Source organism: Doryrhamphus excisus, chromosome 18 (genome assembly GCF_030265055.1).
Source record: "Doryrhamphus excisus isolate RoL2022-K1 chromosome 18, RoL_Dexc_1.0, whole genome shotgun sequence".
Taxonomy (NCBI): domain Eukaryota; kingdom Metazoa; phylum Chordata; class Actinopteri; order Syngnathiformes; family Syngnathidae; genus Doryrhamphus; species Doryrhamphus excisus.
Window position 1 is genome coordinate 11,444,598 of NC_080483.1, and position 20,367 is coordinate 11,464,964.

The 20,367-nt window shown below is 40.9% G+C and overlaps 1 protein-coding gene across 4 annotated transcripts in view; it reads left to right on the forward strand.

The window, feature by feature from the left end:
• Positions 1 to 20,367, forward strand: part of slc12a5a (solute carrier family 12 member 5a) — a 134,958-nt gene that overhangs the window by 109,049 nt on the left and 5,542 nt on the right. For 2 of the 4 annotated variants that reach the window (XM_058054698.1, XM_058054701.1), the window contains exons 5-25: positions 3,803 to 3,857; positions 6,431 to 6,561; positions 8,958 to 9,205; positions 9,314 to 9,525; positions 10,406 to 10,573; positions 10,659 to 10,757; positions 11,797 to 11,854; positions 11,926 to 12,100; positions 12,485 to 12,603; positions 13,455 to 13,553; positions 14,389 to 14,508; positions 14,853 to 14,957; positions 15,116 to 15,284; positions 15,740 to 15,935; positions 16,011 to 16,180; positions 16,268 to 16,399; positions 17,539 to 17,646; positions 17,988 to 18,113; positions 19,468 to 19,700; positions 19,822 to 19,836; positions 19,994 to 20,127. In XM_058054698.1, the coding sequence (XP_057910681.1) occupies positions 3,803 to 3,857; positions 6,431 to 6,561; positions 8,958 to 9,205; positions 9,314 to 9,525; positions 10,406 to 10,573; positions 10,659 to 10,757; positions 11,797 to 11,854; positions 11,926 to 12,100; positions 12,485 to 12,603; positions 13,455 to 13,553; positions 14,389 to 14,508; positions 14,853 to 14,957; positions 15,116 to 15,284; positions 15,740 to 15,935; positions 16,011 to 16,180; positions 16,268 to 16,399; positions 17,539 to 17,646; positions 17,988 to 18,113; positions 19,468 to 19,700; positions 19,822 to 19,836; positions 19,994 to 20,127 (2,872 nt within the window). The remainder of the gene's footprint in view (positions 1 to 3,802; positions 3,858 to 6,430; positions 6,562 to 8,957; positions 9,206 to 9,313; positions 9,526 to 10,405; positions 10,574 to 10,658; positions 10,758 to 11,796; positions 11,855 to 11,925; positions 12,101 to 12,484; positions 12,604 to 13,454; positions 13,554 to 14,388; positions 14,509 to 14,852; positions 14,958 to 15,115; positions 15,285 to 15,739; positions 15,936 to 16,010; positions 16,181 to 16,267; positions 16,400 to 17,538; positions 17,647 to 17,987; positions 18,114 to 19,467; positions 19,701 to 19,821; positions 19,837 to 19,993; positions 20,128 to 20,367) is intronic. The other 2 variants (XM_058054700.1, XM_058054699.1) reach the window with 2 other exon arrangements.

Here is a 20,367-nt window from a genome sequence, read left to right on the forward strand (position 1 = left end):
GCTTCCTCAATTTTCTGCAAGCCTTTTTTCATTTAGCTCTCACATTATTTCCTCCCCGGCTTTTGATTCCCCCATTCCCATTCTTAATCAATCCTGTCTCCCTTCCTCCTTTTTGGCATGCATCTGTACGCACTCCTCTTCTACCCACTGTCTTCTACACCTGAAGGACATTTTGGTTCATCCTCAGACATCTACCAGGATGCAAGTGGACTCCCGCTGCAGTCATATCCACAATGGGAGTAATGAAGCATGCTAATGAAGCAAGGCTTTCGTGCAAAGCAGGACACTCTTCTGTCAGAAGCAATCTCCTCTTAATACTCCCAAGGTTGACCAAAGGCCATGTTGGGCTGTTAGATCAGGACTGAAGCAGACATAAAGTGTCTTTGGCGCTCAAGGTGGACAAGCCGACACAGTTGCACGTTTTAACTTGTGAAATTTAGCAGCTCGTAGTAGAAAAAGCAGATGGTACTAAAAGCAAAGGCACAATTAAATTTCTAATTACAAATGATTAAGGTTTCCAAGTATCAAATGTCCAAAACCTAGCAAGCCTTGATGCTGGAATTTAGATAGCTTAAACGGGACCTATTATGCTCATTTTTCTTTGTATTGACTCCTGGTCTCCTTTTCTTAGATTTTCCAGAATCTGCACCTATTCCAGCTGTATTTCCTTTGATTTGTGCTTCCTGCGAAAACAGTCTGTTTTAATTTATTCTATCTCTCCTCTGGACATGTCCGAACCATCTCAGTCTGGCCTCTCTGACTTTATCTCCAAAGCCTCTATCATGTAATGTCTCTCTGATGTACTCGTTCCTGATCCTATCCATCCTGGTCACTCCCAATGAGACCCTCAGCATCCTCTTAGTGGACTTAATATATTAATATATTTAATTAAGTCCATTCAGTTCATCCATTACATGTATGAATGTATACAGGTCTCTAACATGTCATGTCCCTCTGATGTACTCGTTCCTGATCCTATCCATCCTGGTCACTCCCAATATATTATTATTAATATATTTAATTAAGTCCATTCAGTTCATCCATTACCTGTATGAATGTATGAACTGAATGGACTTAATTAAATATATTAATATATTAAGTCCATTAAGAGGATGCTGAGGTTCTCATTGGGAGTGACCAGGATGGATAGGATCAGGAACGAGTACATCAGAGGGACATTATATGTTAGAGTCCTTGGAGATAAAGTCAGAGAGGCCAGACTGAGATGGTTGGGACATGTCCAGAGGAGAGATAGTGAATATATTGGTAGAAGGATGCTGCATTTAGAACTGCCAGGTAGGAGGCGTACAGGAAGACCAAAGGTTTATGCATGTAGTGAAGGAGGACATGAGGGTAGAGACAAATGAGGACCCTTTGCTGTGGCGACCCCTGAAGGGAAAAGGCAAAAGAGAAAGAAGACAGGATTATTGTCCTATATACTGTGCAAGGATGTTTCCTGTTACAGTACTGAACCTAATATAAGACGTAAGACAGACCCTTTTTTTCAAAACCCACTTTTAGACAAAATCAATGACAAAAACTTTACATTCTGCTGAAATATTCCAGAATAGAGTTCCAGTTTGAGTGCCCTAGAGTTACACAGTGCCTTGTGGCACCACCGCATGGTGGAAGTTGGTGACTGCTTGATTGAGTATGCGGCTGACTAGTAACCTCTACGTGCCATCAGATAAAACACTTAAACAATTACGGCGTTATCTGCTGTGGCGGGAGAGGAGCTTGTGGCCTCATTAGGACCAGATTAGAGGGGGACGAACAGAGCCCGGTCATACTTGCATACGGACCCTAAGAACCTTCGCATGGTCAGATGAGCTGATAGATCATCTTTCATTAAATGCTGTAATTGTAGGTGGGGCGTTTATTGGAAGACGGTAAGGCTGTTATTTCCCAAAATATTAATAATGTTTTGGAGCGCGAAAGTGGAAATAAAACATAGCATTCTCTAATTGACTCTAAATGCTCTACAGCAGTTATGTTAGCTAGCTAGTATGCTACAGTGCGCTGCAGCTGCTGTGTCTCTTGTATATTGGTTGTTACGTAACGTTAAATTGAGCATTTATGTCATCATTTGGGCGTTTGGATGTGAGGGATTCTTTTTTTTTTATTTGAGTATTCACGGTTATCCTTTCTGCATTGTTCTTTCTCCTTTTTGGTCAAACAGAGTATGGTCTACGCTATTACATAATAGCACCATAACAAGGACGCCATCGTGTCTTGACTCATCCTCCTTTTCATGTGCCAGTAATTTGAAAAGTCACTCCCAAATTCAACAATAGCATGTTAGCGCTCCATGAAATCTTAATGCCAGCGTCACACACCATCTCTCCTTCCTCCATTTGTCATTCCTTCTCTTGCGGAACGTTCCTCCACTTGCTTTTTCTCTTTCTCTCTCTCTCTCTCTTTCTTCGGGGCAGCAATGATGGAGTCGGGCTGGCTGTCTCTATTCTTGCATGGACGTACATTTCTTCCCGTTTTTCCATCTCAGTCCACACCGGAGTTTTATTAAACTTGTCATCATGGCTGACCGTGGAGCCTTCTGGCTTTATTATTCATCTAATCAGCAGCCACTTTGCTTAAGCATTTTTCATTTTCCTACTAAGACCTTGTCAACTTATATCCACATGTTCATTCATTCATTCATTTTCTACCGCTTTTTCCACACGAGGGTCGCGGTGGGTGCTGGAGCCTATCCCAGCTGTCTACACCCTGGACTGGTCGCCAGCCAATCACAGAGCACATATAGACAAACAATCATTCACACTCACATTCATACCTATGGACAATTTGGAGTCGCCAATTAACCTAGCATGTTTTTGGAATGTGGGAGGAAACCGGAGTACCCGGAGAAAACCCACGCATGCACGGGTAGAACATGCAAACTCCACACAGACATGGCCGAGGGTGGAAGTGAACCCTGGTATGTTACATTATGTGTGGAAACCATTAGCAATGGAATCATGCTAAGAAGCTAAACGCCATGTTAGCTACAGTATTTTCATTGGCATGCTATTGTTAGCATGTTAACTTAGCATACCACAGTAATAGTACAGTATTGCCTCATGATAGGCTAGAAAGTCAATTTGTTGTTTTTTTGAATACTTCCTTGTGTTTATTTTCATATTTTAGGTTATTAAGCTGCCATTTAGCCGATAATAAAATGCCTGTCACATGCCAGGCTAATGTAGCCATTTTACATGCTAGTGCGATGGATGCCAGCTAGTGTTACTGCCTGATAATATGTTGTTTAAATCTTACTCCCTGATGCCTTAAGAATAGTTCAAGGCTTTTGGCTCACTGGCTAGCGCTCCTAGACTTATCTGTCAATCAGTGGGGACGTAGGGTCAAGCCCATGCAAGGTTCAGGGCTGGTCCGCGTTACACAAGCAAGCTAGTTTTGTGTTTTTGTCTCGTATGTTAAGCTGCTATTTAGCCAAGAAATTAATTATGGTGAGAATTATTGGGGAAGACAAGAATTTCCCTTATTTGCCCTCATTTTCTGGAAAAAACTTCAAATGTAAGTGTTGACAGATGCATGCAGTGTTAGCTACAATCATTTGCATGCAAATTTTGGTATTGCTACCATGCTTACAACTTTTCCCTTTTGTGTGTGGTTTATTTTGTTATATTTTAATTTTGATCAAGCAGTTATTTTTCCAGAAATGAAGACGCACACATATGGTGTTTATACTTTGATAAAATGCTGTGAAATGTGCAAATGATTTTCTACTGCAAATTATATTTAAAATAGTCTTAACTACATTTTCATGTCTCTGTCCCCTCTGCAGACCATGCTGACGGCCATCTCAATGAGCGCCATCGCCACTAATGGAGTCGTGCCAGGTGGGTGAGCAGACGTCGCAGTTTGAGGCTGTCTCAATTTCTCTTTTTTTCCGCTGATTGCACTTGGCAAGGTGCACCGTGCTCAGCTTGCCGTCCCTGTTTAAAGCGTCAGTGTGTACTTTGACTTGTTGTGGCTGAACGTTACTTGCACACAAACAAAAATACAACTTGCATGCAAAAGATGCATTCATGTAGCATGAACGCGCTGCAGTTTAGTGTCGTGCGGGTCAGAGGGAATTAGCACCTTTGAAGTGTGGAAGTGTCAGCCAATTAGAAGTGGACTCACTGCCAGGATGCTGCTCGTTGTTTATTTATAGTTTCTTCATTTGCACAGAATTAGAAAAAGCACGCACAATAATCAGCAATTAGGAAGTGAAGCACAAGTACAAATACAAGTACGGGGGATGCTAATTGGTGCACAAATGTTTTCCCTTTGGGACTTCTGGGTTACTTCGAAACATCTTACAGGGTCAAAATGTCACCACCATAAAATAAAACTTTATTAAGAGTACAGGTTTAAGTAAAATGTTAACATGCTGAACTGTCATATAGATGTAAAAGTAATTAAACACATGTAAAATTTCACACAGTAAAAGTAAAATAAAGTAAAAGTAATCAACGTTCATGGAGACTAATGTTTATTTCCATGCATTCCCACGTTATTAGCAGTTACACTTTAAGCTACATGATATTTGTGTTTGTAAAAATGAGCATGAGTATGTAAATACATAATGAATTGCAATATTTGTCGTCAGTATTGGAGTATTTGGAGTGAGAGAGACGAAATGACGTGACTGTATAATTTGTAAACAAAACTGAGCCACATGTGAGGGCATTTTAGATGGCCACAAATAAAGTTCCACAAATGTATATGTTCCATATGATTGACATCACATTGTTCCACTTTGCCATCACAAGGTAGTAATATATGACAGTATCACAAACCTCCATAAAAAGCCAAAGAAAAAGCAAAGAAAAGATGCTCAGTGAGCTGGGGATTTTTTCTAAATGATTTGAACAGCAAGTTTTTAGACTTTAGGGGTTTCACTGTGTTATATTATCAAGTTTCCAAGTACATTCTCGAGGTTAGGTCTGATATTAAAATGTTTTTTTTTTGAAGGCGTACGCCGAACGTTGATATTTTATAAATAATGTGAGTAGTTTGTGCTGTTTTTTTTGCATCGCTAAAGAAATTCCACTGCATAGTCACTATAATAAAGGAATAGTTGACATGCCCATTAGCAGTGTAGTGCATCAACGTTGACATTCCCCCACCTTGTCCCATGAGCCAAGTTCTGATCGAAAGTAGTTCTGCCCATAGCTAGAAGCGGCACAGCTTAAGAGACCCCACCAACTAGCCTGAACTACTTCCCTCAACATTGACCAATCAGAACTCGGCCCATAGGACGAAGTGGGGAAAGAGGCACCATTGATTCCCTACACTGCTGATGGGGATATCATACAACGTCATGTCAAAAAATTTGAACTATCCCTTTAAAGTGTACGATTTATTGTCAATATTGATCCTTAAAGTTGACATAAGAGGTATGGCTGTTGGCCAAAGCTCTCCAAGTGTGCTTCTCATTAAACATTGATGGCTTTTTCTGGCTAGCAGGAACAGAAAATCAACAGTGATGCAACTTCTAAAGGTGAAACACAATCCGTTTAGGATCACTGGTCCATCTCTGATTTGTTTTTCCTATAGGAAATAATGCAAATAGGGCTGCCATAATAATAAGTAGCTCCTAACAACTTTTCCATTAGCGCCCCAAAGGCTTTATTCATCCAACTCCTACCTAGAAATTTAGAAAGTGGGGTTCAGCAGTAGTTCAAAAGTATTTTGGTACTTAGGAACGCTTGGGAGTGTGACCAATCACAGCAGCGTGGACGTGCTCGGAGGTAAGCTTTGGGTGGAATAAATTAAAACAGACCGTCTTGGAAATCCAAGGGAATACAGCTGGAATAGGTGCAGATTCTGGAAGATATAGAAAGTTTTCTGTGTAGGTAGTCCACACATCAGCACAAATGGTCGAAAAATGAGCATAATAGATCCCTTTTAATGAATCCCGGATGTTGATCACCTGATTGACCTTCAACCTGAAAGCTGCATCACACACACACCTCTTCATGTGTTCTCCATGATAAGGGCGCACTGACGTAGTGCAAAATGAGTGATATTGCGAGACCAGAACGTGGCCACAAATTAGGTTCAAAGCATGAGAAAAAAGTAGGAAAAATGTAGTTAATAAATGACCACATTCTCAATTTTTGTTGTTTTTCTAATTTTTTCATTTTGTTAATTTTTCAAATTTTTCCAATGTTCTCGCTTTTCCCATTTTTTTTTAATTTTTGTTAATTTTGTCATTTTTCTTCTTTCTCATGTTTCTTGTTTTCTCATTTTTCCAATTTTTTCCCAATTTTTGTCATTTTTCTCATTTGTCTAAAATGCCATTCACTGCTACTTGGCAGCTGTCAGTGGGGACCTGCATTGCAGTGCATGCCCATAATTAAGTATGTAACTTGTCTAAATGTAACTTGTTATATGATAAAGTCGTGTTGCTGTCTTTGTGTAGCTGGAGGCTCGTACTACATGATATCCCGCTCACTGGGCCCTGAGTTTGGGGGAGCGGTGGGCATTTGCTTCTATCTGGGGACCACCTACGCTGGAGCCATGTACATCCTGGGGGCCATTGAGCTGCTCCTGGTGAGAAACAGACTTTCTGCTACTTGTATTATTTTAGATTATTTTAGATTTCTGCGCATAGAAAACAGCAGCTTTATTTCCTCCACAAAAACAACAAGTATTAAAAAGTATTATGTCATTTATAAATAAAAAAAATAAAAAAACAACACTACTCCAATTAACAACAATAATAATAACAATAATAGTGATGTAATAAATACATGTATTGTTTTTGGTATTATTTAGTTTGTTTTAGTCATTTATTTAAAAATATATAATTCTTAAATTAAAAATAAATTAAATCATTTGATTAAATATAAGGTAATAAAAATAAATAAATGATGTGATTGGTAGTTTAGTCCGAATCAGATTTAATTTTTATGGGGATTTGAATTTTTTTTTTATCATTTGTGGCCATCTTGACTTGGCATTTAATGCAACCCTGTTGATTTTAAATTCTAAGCTACTTGGAACAGTTAATTTTTTTTCTGTTCTGCCTTTTTGCAGACTTTATAACATAAATGTACATAAATGATAGAAATACATAGGTAATGTATTATTTTAAAGTGAGATCTGACAAACAGGGAGCTAACAACTCACTTTCATGTCTCATGTCGTGGGCCCATAACGGACATGAAATTGCGCTCGACAAATGTTGTTTGCATTTCCATGCAAAGAGATTCATGTGAGAGTTGATTACAACACAAATACAATTTAGTGACGCCCCTTCAATCTTGCCTTTCGTTTTGATCTTAACCTCAATTCTTGTTGTGATTCTGGCAAACAGGAAATGGGTGTCCTCATTATCAACGCTTCCGATTGGCTGAGACCACAGTGCACACTTTAAAAAAAACAAAAAAAAAAAACAGAAATACTGATATTAAAGCTATGGGGATCGCATCAGAAGTCTCACTTCCCAGTGTGTTTTAGATGGAATGTTAGAGGAATAAACCCAGGAGACAAATTGTCCTTTTCTCTTTCCTCAAACTGGCCTCTTCACTCTGAATTTTGATCAGCTGATGAAACAAGAGGGAGATCTTTCATCTCGCTGCCTTTTTATTCCATGTTTCTTCCACTGCAGTCTGCATCGAGCGTTGGCTAATTATGCAAATGCAGCATTAGGGTGAGCTGGAGACACCGGGATCCATACTTAGAGTCCACTGCTATCAACACAGCAAGAGTGTTTGTTTGTGTCTTACTTAATGGATATGCAGAGTTTGATCATGCCTGGAGGTTAATTTTGTCTTCTGGGTCAAAGCTAGCTTATCGTTTCTTTCATTGTGGGATAACAATCCCGGCAGAATTGCGAGGGGAAAGAAGGCTCATTTGAATACGTTTCATCCTGCTGCACTAACCCGTGCTGCTATTTTAGGAACGCGGCTCGGTTGACAGCGATGCAGGAGACTGTTTGCCGAGTGATACACTCTTCTTAGCATCAGGTCGCTCTTTTGATGGAACGCAGATGGTTCTTTTTTAGAAGAATAAGACATACCCCTGTGGTTATATAACACCATCACCGTGTATTTGTTTAATACTGAGCCTTTGGTGCTTGTTGAAACGTTAACTTTAATAACCTCTTCTTTCTTCTTTTTCCATTACATTTAGTATATTTTTGTACTTGTAGGTGAAATTGATTGAATTTAACAGTAACGAGCAAGAGCAGGCCTCTGACCTTAAACATGTTCTTGTAAATTCTTGTAAATAAAGGAAAGCGGGAGCACTTTTTCATTTAATATAATTGACTTTCATTTGAATTAATAGCATCTTTATATGAATGTATTTAGATTTGATTTCATTTAAATTTATTTTGAATATTTATTTAATTGTACACACATGTTTATTTATTTCATTGTGTAATTTTATTTTGCTTGCTTGCTTATTTTGCTTGGATTTTATTTGGATTTAATTTGTATTTTATTACATTTTTCAAATTCTTGTAAATAAAGGAAAGAGGGAGCACTTTTTCATTTTATATAATTGACTTTCATTTTAATTAATAGCATTTTTATATGAAGTTATTTAGATTTGATTTCATTTAAATTTATTTTGAATATTTAATTGTACACACATGTTTATTTTATTTAGTTTTTTTTTATTTAATTTTGCTTGGATTTTGTTTGGATTTGATTTGTATTTTATTACATTTTAATTGAATTTTGTAAACGTTGGATTGTATTTCTTTACTACTTTAGATTGTATTTATTCCATTTTATTTCATAAATGTATTAAATGTATGTATTAATTACATGTAGTTTTAAGTTTTTAATAATTTTTTTTGTACTCTTATTTTTTACTCTGTGCCTTGTGCATCATTCATTGTATGCATGTAAGGAAGTTTAGTTTGTATTTATTTGCAATATTATTTTCTTTACCCTGCATTTTTTGCTAACATTGTGCTTCTTCTTTTCCTCCTTGAGATCTACATCGTGCCCAAAGCAGCCATCTTCCCACTGGATGGCTTGGAAGGTGCCGAGGCGGAGGCAGCGCTGCTCAACAACATGCGCGTGTACGGCACCATCCTCCTGACCTCCATGGCCACGGTGGTGTTTGTTGGCGTCAAGTACGTGAACAAGCTGGCTCTGGTCTTCCTAGCCTGCGTCATCCTCTCAATCCTGGCTGTCTACGCCGGCGTCATCAAGACGGCTGTCGACCCTCCAGAATTCCCGTAAGCTGAACTGGTCTTCTCCTCTTGATTGGATGGCCCAAAGTCAGCTGGGATAGGCTCCAGCATACTCCAGCATATTTGAAATTTAAAATGTTTTTCTTTCGCCAGCGTTTGTCTCCTGGGGAACCGCACTTTGGTGTGGAAGACATTTGACGTGTGCGCAAAGACCATCACGACGGAAAACGGGACAACAGTCACCACGCAGCTGTGGCACATGTTTTGCCAGTCGTCCTCACCCAGCTCTTGTGACCCTTACTTTGCAAACAACAACGTGACGCAGGTGCAGGGCATCCCCGGGGTCACCAGCGGAATCTGGACAGGTTGGTACATGATGTTTAGGGTGAAAACGGGTTAAATCAGGGGGGAAATTCACTGTTTTTAAATGTAAACAATAGGCCCATTCATAATCAGATATTATACTGTAAATGCAGTAAGGGTGGGATAGATTGAGGGCGTGCCCCTGAGCAGCTACAAAAATCCAGTGGTGGCCAGCGAATTTGAGGTCTGAGGTCTTGATATTGCAGGGGGAATCCCTCGTGAATTAAAGCCCTTGTCTGTGTGGTAATGACTGGGTTTGTCAACAGGACAACGCCGCAGTTCACAATGCCCACATGACAAAGGACTTCTTCCAGAGTAATAACATCACTCATTTATTATTCATTCATTCATTCATTTTCTACTGCTTTTTCCTCACAAAGTCCATCACAAATAAATTAGGCGCTACCTGCTCACCCTCGTTCATAAACATTATAATTGGAGCGTCTGTGTAGCTTATCACCTGCCACAGAAGAAAAATACGTAGCAGGAGGGATCAGTGTTTTGAAGCTTAGCCACTTTGTCAGAATAGTTTTTCCAAAAAGCTACTACTGATAAATCTAGTACCCTTTTCTGATCTAATTGGACATTTGTGGCACATATAGACACATATAGACAAACAACCATTCACACTCACATTCATACCTATGGACAATTTGGAGTCGCCAATTGGAATGTGGGAGGAAACCGGAGTACCCGGAGAGAACATGCAAACAGGGAGAACATGCAAACTCCACACAGAGATGGCCGAGGGTGGGATTGAACTTGGGTCTCCTAGCTGTGAGGTCTGCGTGCTAACCACTAGACCGCCGTGCAGCCCTCATTTATTATAAAACATTGAAAAATAGTTAACAGTGATATTTACTAGGGTATCTGTCCATCCAGAGAACCTGTTTGGGACATACTATGAGAAGGGGGACCTGGTCGCCCGGGTCAACATGGAGTCTGTGGAGGAGCAGGACACCCCCCTGACCAACTCTAACCGCTATGTGCTGGCTGACATCACCAGCTTCTTCACGCTGCTGGTTGGCATCTACTTCCCCTCTGTGACAGGTGAACGCCTCTCCCTTCTAGTCATTTATTATTATTATTATTTTAATGTTTATTATTATTAATCTCTGTGTTTCCTTCTATTCAGGGATCATGGCCGGCTCAAACCGCTCCGGTGACCTACGTGACGCCCAGAAGTCCATCCCCGTCGGAACCATCGCAGCCATCACCACCACCTCCACTGTCTGTATCCTCTCTCAGGGCAGGGCAGGAGCAAGCATTGCACAATGCGGACTTCCTTTTCATAGTTCCTTTCATAGTTAAGAAGCAGTTTTTGTGACCAATCACAGCGGAGTGATTGCACAAATCACTTCGCTGCACTCTGAAGTACAATTCAAAGCTGGAATAGGTGCAGATTCTGCAAAATCTAAAAAAATTTCTGTGCGGGTTATTGTGTGTAGCTGCTCTATAGGAGTCCACAACTCAATACAAAGGGTAAAAAAAATGAGCATAATAGGTCCTCTTTAAACCAAACTTTTAAGCCGCATCTTCGTCTTTGTTGATGGCTGCCGGCTTCTTCTTCATTGGTTTTTGCTGCTGTTTATTCAGCAAAGTGTACAGCGGAACTAGGAATCAAAATTTAGAAAAAAATGTGAACAATCCAAGGAGAATCGTAATGTCAGTTCCGGTTTCCTATCAATACGTGAAACTCAATGCCCAACCCTATGCACCAGTTATGAAGAGGATCTTTGTGTCACTACAGAGGTTCTCAACTTGTGTTTATGTTTTGATGACAGCATGCTGTATTGGGTCTTGTTCCACATGAGTGTGCAGGTATGCCTGTTACTATAACGTCAAGCATCCAGCACTGTGCTATTTGCCGGATGACAGGTTTTATTGAGTTGGATAGTTTGATATAATATGTTGTATTGTCATATAATCGGGTAAAGTTGTATTTAGCTGCTGCTGCAAGTGCACTCGAGCATACAGAGCCGATGTGCTTCCATCTTCTTGTGTCTCACAGTAATCAGCTTTGGGTCAGACCAAATTTGATTAGGTCTCCTAATCGCATCGTTGGGCCTGCCTATGCAAATGTGACTTCATATAGTAGAGAGATATTTGTAACAGCATCATTGATCACTCAAGATGTTATCCTCAAGTAAATCGATTTCTAAGCTCATGACTATTAAGCACATTAAGCAGAGGAATGTTGGGTCTTTTTTTTTTTGTGAATCTTCCTGTCCGCCACACCCATGTCCTTATGGTCCTTATTCAAACCTGATAAGACATGTCCAGCGTCATTCTCTTTGGCGCCTGCATCGAGGGTGTGGTCCTCAGGGACAAGTAAGTCGGCCAGTAAATAAATCTTTCATCTGAATGGTTCTAAATAAAATACACTGATTTTCACCCTAAAGGTTTGGTGAAGGGGTGCACGGCAACTTGGTGATCGGCACGTTGGCGTGGCCGTCGCCGTGGGTCATCGTCATCGGCTCCTTCTTCTCCACTTGCGGTGCGGGGCTCCAAAGTTTGACAGGGGCACCTCGGCTGCTGCAGGCCATTGCCAAGGATGGCATCGTGCCCGCACTACGGGTCAGTCTCTTTGGACTGTTAACCTTCACGTACCTTATTTAGCAACATAAGCAGGCATTAATGCCATATGTGCTCCCAATAAACGCTGCTTTTCTGTTAACTACAGTCTGTTATGGTCTACAAGAGTAAATAGGCTTTCTAATTACGGCTAGGTCAAACATACAGCATTAGCTGCTGTGGCTGTAGGCAATCCCCTGTTGTGGATTTTGTTATTCTGCTTGGTGTGAAACTCATCAGTTTATTCCTGACCGCTATGAGTATGTACTTTCAATTAGCACCCCTTTCTTTTTGCAAGTAAATAAACATTTGTGGTACACATATTGTCATAATGTAATACCTCTCTGATAGTATCAACTAAACTTTCTTCGTTTTCCATCCCTGCAGATTTTTGGCCACGGGAAGGCCAACGGGGAGCCCACATGGTCTCTGCTTCTGACCGCCTTCATCTGCGAGAGCGGCATCCTCATCGCCTCCCTGGACTCTGTTGCTCCCATTCTGTCGATGTAAGAACTGGACAACGTTATTCACACTATTTTGGGAGCACTACTCCGGTGTGAAATGCGTTTCCCCGCTTCCCTTTTTAGCAGATCATGAAACAAAGTTAATTTTAGCCAATGACAATAGAACAAACACAAAATACTACAGTTTTTGAATGAAACTTTTATGATGAAAGGAGGGGAAAAAAATCCAAACCAAATGTGACTGTCCCTCCTGTGATACCATAACTGAGATTTATTGAGATCTGTCAGTCTGGAAAAAGGTTATAAAGCCATTTCTAAAGCTTTGGGGCCACTTGGAGACCAATTGGCGTAAACACAGAGAACAGTGGTGAACCTTCCTAAGAGTGGCCGGTCAACCAAATTACCCCAAGATTGCAGTGACGATTCATCTAGGAGATCACAAGAGACCCCACAACAACATCCAAAGAAATGCAGGCTTCACTTTCCTCAGTTAAGGTCAGAATTCATGACTCCGCCATAAGAAAGATATCAAGCAAAACTGCCAGTTCCAAGACCAAAACCACTGCTGAACAAAAAGAACATCAATGTCTCAATTTTGCCAGAAAACATCTTGATGATCTCCAAGACCTTTGGAAAAATACTATGTGGTCTGATGAGACAGAACTTGAACCCCATTGAACCCCATGACATCTGGTGTAAAACTAACACATTTCTGAAAAAGAACATCATACCAACAGTAAAATATGGTGGTGGTAGTGTGATGGGACGTCTATATTTTACACACATGCAATGTGTAATATTATCCAATATTATTAGTAGTAATATTCTATTATTTAATATTATATCGTAATATTAAAAGTCTATTGAAATTATGACATATTTGTGTTTTTCAGGTTTTTCCTGATGTGCTACATGTTTGTGAACTTGGCATGCGCCCTGCAGACGCTGCTCAGGACCCCCAACTGGAGACCTCGCTTCAAGTTCTACCACTGGTCCGTGTCAAATTTAGCTTATTTGAGATTATATTTCAGGGCTGTATAATTAGCTTTTTCAATAAGAGCACAGAAAAATATAAATAACACAGTTTTATTATTAAACTCAAACAACGTATACCGTAATACACATCGTGCCATCATAAGGCCTACATCTCCCTGGCACTATGTATGACTATGTATGATATGAATGAATACATGTGAGTGTGAATGGTTGTTTGTCTATATGTGCCCTGTGATTGGTTGGCGACCAATCCAGTCTCGCTGGAAGACAGCTGGGATAGGCTCCAGCACCCTCCGCGACCCTCGTGAGGATAAGCGGTAAACAAATGAATGAATGAATGAGTTTTGTACAGTATTGCAACATCATTGAGCATTAACGCGAGAGTTTCTGATGTGAACAAAGAACATTTGTACAAGTATTGTAGATTTAATACACAAAAAATTTACCCTGGTTTTGTTCACTTTTTATGGGCTTATTTCAGGAGCAAAATGCAAATTAATTATACTCAAAGCAGTGCTTTTTATTTTTCTCCACTCACACAGTCTAATTTCTAGGCGCTTATGCGAGTGAATTACACACACTATACTGTAGTGTTAAAAATAACCATCATGACTGTACATGACCGTACATGTGTTGATCATGAGTATAACAATTCTTATAACGATTATCTTGCTAAAAATGCATGTTAATTAAGCGTCCTCTACAATTTTCTCAGTCTTTTCAAGTATAGGCTAGCTTAAGTCCAAAAGAACTTGACACCTACCCTCACTCCTTTAATTCATTGAACCGTACATCCGACCGCTTGTGTACTTTTTTTTTCTATCATTACAGGACTCTGTCATTCCTGGGGATGAGCTTGTGTCTGACGCTGATGTTTTTGTGCTCCTGGTACTATGCTATTGTCGCCATGGTGATCGCCGGCTCCATCTACAAGTATATTGAGTTTGCAGGGTGAGTGGAGATGATAGTCTTACATCATGAAAATGTATATGTAGTACTGAGAAAGTCATGCTACATGCAGACACGTTGTAATAGTGTGATATACAGTATTGCAAATAATTGATATGTGATGATCCACTCTTTAGCTTATTTACTTGTATACATTGTAATATAGCAATGTTGACAGACACATTAACCGTTTTAGTGGCTGGCTCTCTGTTATTTAGACAACATAAATATTACTTTTAAAGTGTGAAATCCAAATGCAATTCATAAAAAATAGACTATTTATTACACTGTACTGACTACTACATAATCAATGTGCATTAAGCCTGTGTTGAATGTGTACATTTCAGTGCGGAGAAGGAGTGGGGTGACGGCATTCGAGGTCTGTCTCTGAGTGCTGCACGTTATGCTCTCATGCGTCTGGAGGAAGGGCCCCCCCACACCAAAAACTGGAGGTAACCACATCAATTCACATGAGGCGTTGTTAGTTCACAGAGAAATGAGCAACATGTCTGAGCTCGCTCATGACGTGATCACAACATGTGGACATTCTTTACCTAATTTTTGTACTTCTTTGGGCTTTGTCCGCCCCCCTCCCACCCCTACCCACCAGGCCCCAGCTGCTGGTGCTGGTGAGCACGGACGGTGAGCAGAACATAGAGCAACCCCGCCTGCTTTCGCTCACCAATCAGCTGAAGGCGGGCAAAGGCTTGACCATTGTTGGAACAGCGCTTGAAGGCACCTACCTGGACAACTACGACCAGGCTCAGCGTGCAGAGCAGGTAAAGGGGAACAGGGGGGGGACTGTTTGATGTCTACAGTGATGTTACATGACGTCAGGTTGCATGTATGGCAAATGCAAAAAGCATTGATGATGTTTTGCAAAAAGCAAAACATCATAAATGGCTTCTCCAACTTGTGTAGCCGTATAGCTATGACTCCAGCTTCCCTGAGGTCTTTTTTTAATAACAGTGCTGAAAAACCATAAGTTTTTATTGGAAAATCTAATGAATAGAAGAAGCAGTTAAAATGAAAGCTTGAATAGCTTGAATTCATTACTGCTCCTCCATTAAAGTCACGGTGCTGAAGTGATTCTTGTCCCAAATGAATATTTCCACATGCGCATAAGTCATTAGCCATTAGCCGAAAAAAGTAAATAGTCCAATAAGGTCCTTCCAGAGGTTATTTACAGGTAATACAGATCAGTTCACCATGGTAACAATGGATGTGTTTATAGGCGCTGCATAAACTGATGGAAACCGAGAAGGTGAAGGGCTTCTGTCAGGTGACTGTGTCGTCCAACCTTCGTGACGCCACCTCACACCTGCTCCAAGCCAGCGGGCTGGGCGGACTCAAACACAACGCCGTGTTAGTGTCGTGGCCGCGCAACTGGAAGCAAGGCGACGAGCACCAGACTTGGAGGAACTTCATCGGTGGGCTGTGGCCTTCAATTTGGACTTTGTGTAAGTGAGAAGATTTGTTTTTGTAATTGTTTGAGTTTCCTGCAGAGTTGGTGAGAGAAACCACCGCAGCTCACCTGGCTCTGCTGGTACCCAAAAACATCTCGGCTTTCCCATCCAACGGCGAGCGTTTCACAGAGGGTCACATCGACGTGTGGTGGATCGTCCACGATGGAGGGATGTTGATGCTGCTCCCCTTCCTTCTCCGCCAGCACAAGGTCCACCGAGTTTCTTCTTCTAACGCCCAACATCATGTTGTCAAAGATTGTGCACCATAACAGAAGCTTTTTTTTTCAACTGCTCAGGTTTGGAGGAAGTGCAAGATGCGCATCTTCACCGTGGCCCAGATGGATGACAACAGTATCCAGATGAAGAAGGACCTGACCACCTTCCTCTATCACCTCCGTATTGATGCCATGGTGGAAGTTGTAGAAATGGTGAGGTTCCCCCATTGCTCCAGCATGTACCAGGTCCGCCCCGGTCCTTCCAACCAATCGGGCATGCTCAGGCAGGCCTCCAGGCAGCATGTGGATGAGCATTGGGAGCATTATGACAGCATCTTAACCCTTAGATGCACGAGTGACTGGACCCTACGCTCTTCCATAATTGGGTCAAAAATGACCCATACTAGAATCAATGCGTTTTTATGCAATTTTTGCCATTTTGGTTAAGAATAATCACTTCTATGATATTTAGTATTATATTAAGGACCACACAAGAATGATTTCATGTTAGAAACATCTTAATTTTTTTCTTAATCTTAATTATTTTTTTCGATGAAAAAAATATTTTTTTTAATATGAAGATGCTTATTGTATTAGCACTTTATGTGTAAAATAATCTTCCTGAGGGGTGACACTTCTGATATATTCTGTGTGGCCTACAGTTAATTTATTCCTGACAGCCAAAGTTGATAAGAATTAAAGGTTCCTATTGGATTCCATAGAAAATGACCCACTTATGGAAGGTTGGGGTTATAAAACACAAAAACTAAAATGTCTTAAAATGTATAAAAAGTAAGTTATAAATGTGAATGGCATGATATCAAAAACATGTTTTGGGGGGAATACCTGTAATATGAAATGATAAAAAATTTTCATTACGAAGATATTTCAACAACCTGACCGGGTCATTTTTGACCCACTTATGGAAGGTTGGGGTAGTAACACAAAAACAAAAAATTCTTAAAATATATAAAAGGTAACTTAAAAATGTGAATGGCATGATATCAAAAACATGTTTTTTGAGGAATACCTGGAATATGAAATGATAAAAAAATTTAATTACAAAGATATTTCAAGAAAACAACCTGACCGGGTCATTTTTGACCCACTTATGGAAGGTTGGGGTAGTAACACAAAAACAAAAAATTCTTAAAATGTATAAAAGGTAAGTTAAAAATGTGAATGGCATCATATCAAAACTATGATTTTTGAGTAATACCTGGAATATGAAATGATTTTTTCATTATGAAGATATTTCAAGAAAAGAACCTGACCGGGTCATTTTTTACCCACTTATGCATCTAAGAGTTAATACCATTATTATTGTTATTCCATTTTGTCTTCGTCCTTAGCATGACGGCGACATCTCGGCCTACACCTATGAAAAGACCCTGGTGATGGAGCAGCGTTCGCAGATGCTGAAGCAGATCAACCTGACCAAGAACGAGCGTGAGAGGGAGGTAAGAAAGTTTGGTCCGCTCAAAGACACGTGCACAAATTCAACTTGACAGGTTCAGCTTTGCGTAGCTCGTCTTTGATTTGACTTGACACGACACGTAAGCGCCGCTGGACCCAAACATATTTTGGCTTAAATCGGAGCAGTGGGACGCCATATTGGCCCTCTCCAGCTTTGCTTTGACATGATGTCTTAGCAGAGGGAGGGAATAAAAAGATATTGATCTAAAACACCCTCGGTTCTTCTACTGTTATTACCACATCTCGTACTTCACGTTTATGTTCATCATCACCAGCAAGAACATCACTCTTTTTTTCCTTCTTCCTTTTTCCGGCATTTTCACAGATCCAGAGCATTACCGACTCCTCCCGTGGCTCCATTCGACGCAAGAACCCTGGCTCAGTGACTAATCAACCCAGTGTCAGTGAAGAGGCACCGGCAGCCAGCAAGGAGGAGAAGCCAGAAGAGGAGGTAGAGAATGTTTTACTATAACAGTAGAATTTTTAATGAGCTGCACGGTGGATGAGTGGTTAGCATGCAGATCTCACAGCTTGGAGACCCGGGTTCAATTCCACCCTCGGTCATCTCTGTGTGGAATTTGCATGTTCTGTGCGTTTAAAAGACATGACAACTATACTCGGCTGCACGGCGGTCGAGTGGTTAGCGCTAGGTTAATTGGCGATTCCAAATTGTCCATAGGTATGAATGTGAGTGTGAATGGTTGTTTGTCTATATGTGGCCTGTGATTGGCTGCCGACCAATCCAACGTGTGTACCCCGCCTCTTGCCCAAAAACAGCTGGGATAGGCTCCAGCATACCCACGAAAATGAATGAATACATTTATAATTATCTACATCAAATTTTATCCATCCATCTTCTATGCTGATTATCCTCACTAGGGTCCATAGCGATTTTGGAAATATAGACCATTATTTTCATGGCTCAGGTGATAAGAGTGGTCGTCTCCCAACCTGAAGGTCATAGGTTCGATCCTCCATTCTCCTGTGATTGTGTCAAAGTATCCTTGGGCAAGATACTGAACCCCCAGTGACCCCCGATGCTGCAACATCAGTACATAAATGTGCTAACAGTGTCAAAGTACTATATAAGTGAAAGACCAGATTTGATTCCAAAAAATAATACACAGTTATACTGCACATCCCAGTTTTTGCATGTTTAATGCGAGCGGCGATTTGTCCTTTTCTGTTCGACGGTCATTGAAAGCACCATATAATTTTCTCCCACTACAATACTACTATACTGTATTTTTTGTCCATTTCTTTCACCTCATATTTGGTCCCAAATGCTGTTACTATGTGAGAATGCATAAAGGTGCAACAAATATTCATTTAGTGCTTTTAATTTGACGGACCAGTTATACATAATACATAATAAATACGATATATTAGATTGGTATACTGTATGTACTTATGTTTTACCGATGTGTTTATATTTTCTTTATGGTGACAGGTTAGCGTGCTGCTTATGCTAGAGCTGCTAATGCAACTTAATTTTAACTTTGAGTTCAAATTAATGTTAAATTATTGACCCAATCTCGTGTATCATCTAGTATTGTGTTGCATATTATTATTAAAAACCCACTGACTGGGTAGTTACCAGGTTTTAGGTTCATTTATTCAAGATGTTGTCCTAGCGGCTGCTCACACACACTTCCTCTTTCTTGTCTTTTCTCAAACATTCTGTGACTGGACCTTAACATTCCAACATGTCCACTTCAAACGTGACCTTTCAACTTGTTGATTTACATGTTAACTCCACCTGGCCCGGCCACCCCATCCGTCCCCCTCCTCCTCTTGTCTCATAGTCAACGTCGGCCTCTCCCCCTGTGCCCCCCCCTGTCCAGGTCCAGCTCATCCATGACAACACCACCCCAGCCAGCCCCGCCACACCTGCTGCTCCGCTGGACCCGCCCGAGGCGGCTCAGAGCCCCGGTGAGCAGGTCCAAATGACCTGGACGGAGAAATGTGACGGTGAGGCCAGCAATCCGCCTGGCGCCGCCACACCGGAGGGCATCAAGGACATCTTCAACATGAAGCCGTGAGTGCTGGGAATGGTTGGGCACGTGCTTTCCGAGTGTCCCAAAATGTATTTACGACATAGTGGCGCGGTGCGGTGTGATTTAGTACTGATGTGTGTTTCCCTTCTTGCCCTGCTGCAGTGAATGGGAGAACCTGTAAGTACCCTAAGTCCTCATGAGCATCAGTAGTAGTATTTACATGAGCGCATGAGCGCATGAGGACAGTGATTACGTGTGCGAGTGAGCATCTGTCATCCCTTCTCACCTGTTGTCACCTCCGAGTCCTCACAAACTCTCGTCTTTTTGCATTCAGGAACCAGTCCAACGTGCGACGCATGCACACGGCGCTCCGACTCAATGAGGCCATCATCAAAAAGTCCTCAGAGGCTAAGCTGGTCCTTCTCAACATGCCCGGACCGCCCAAGAACCGGACCGGTGACGAGAACTGTATCCTTGCAGGATTTAAAACAGGAAGAGCTTTAATGTACATGTATTATTTACATACATTGTATTTTATTCATTTATCTGTTCATTTCGGCCCATTGACAGATTTTTATAAAAAATAGCAGGACAAAAGTGTTTGGAAAGGCAGCCTGTTTAGGCAGCAAACTCGTTGACAGGACCCTGACTCAAACTCTAAACTATGACGGAGTATTAGGGCCACATTGAAGGAAAAAAATCTGAGAT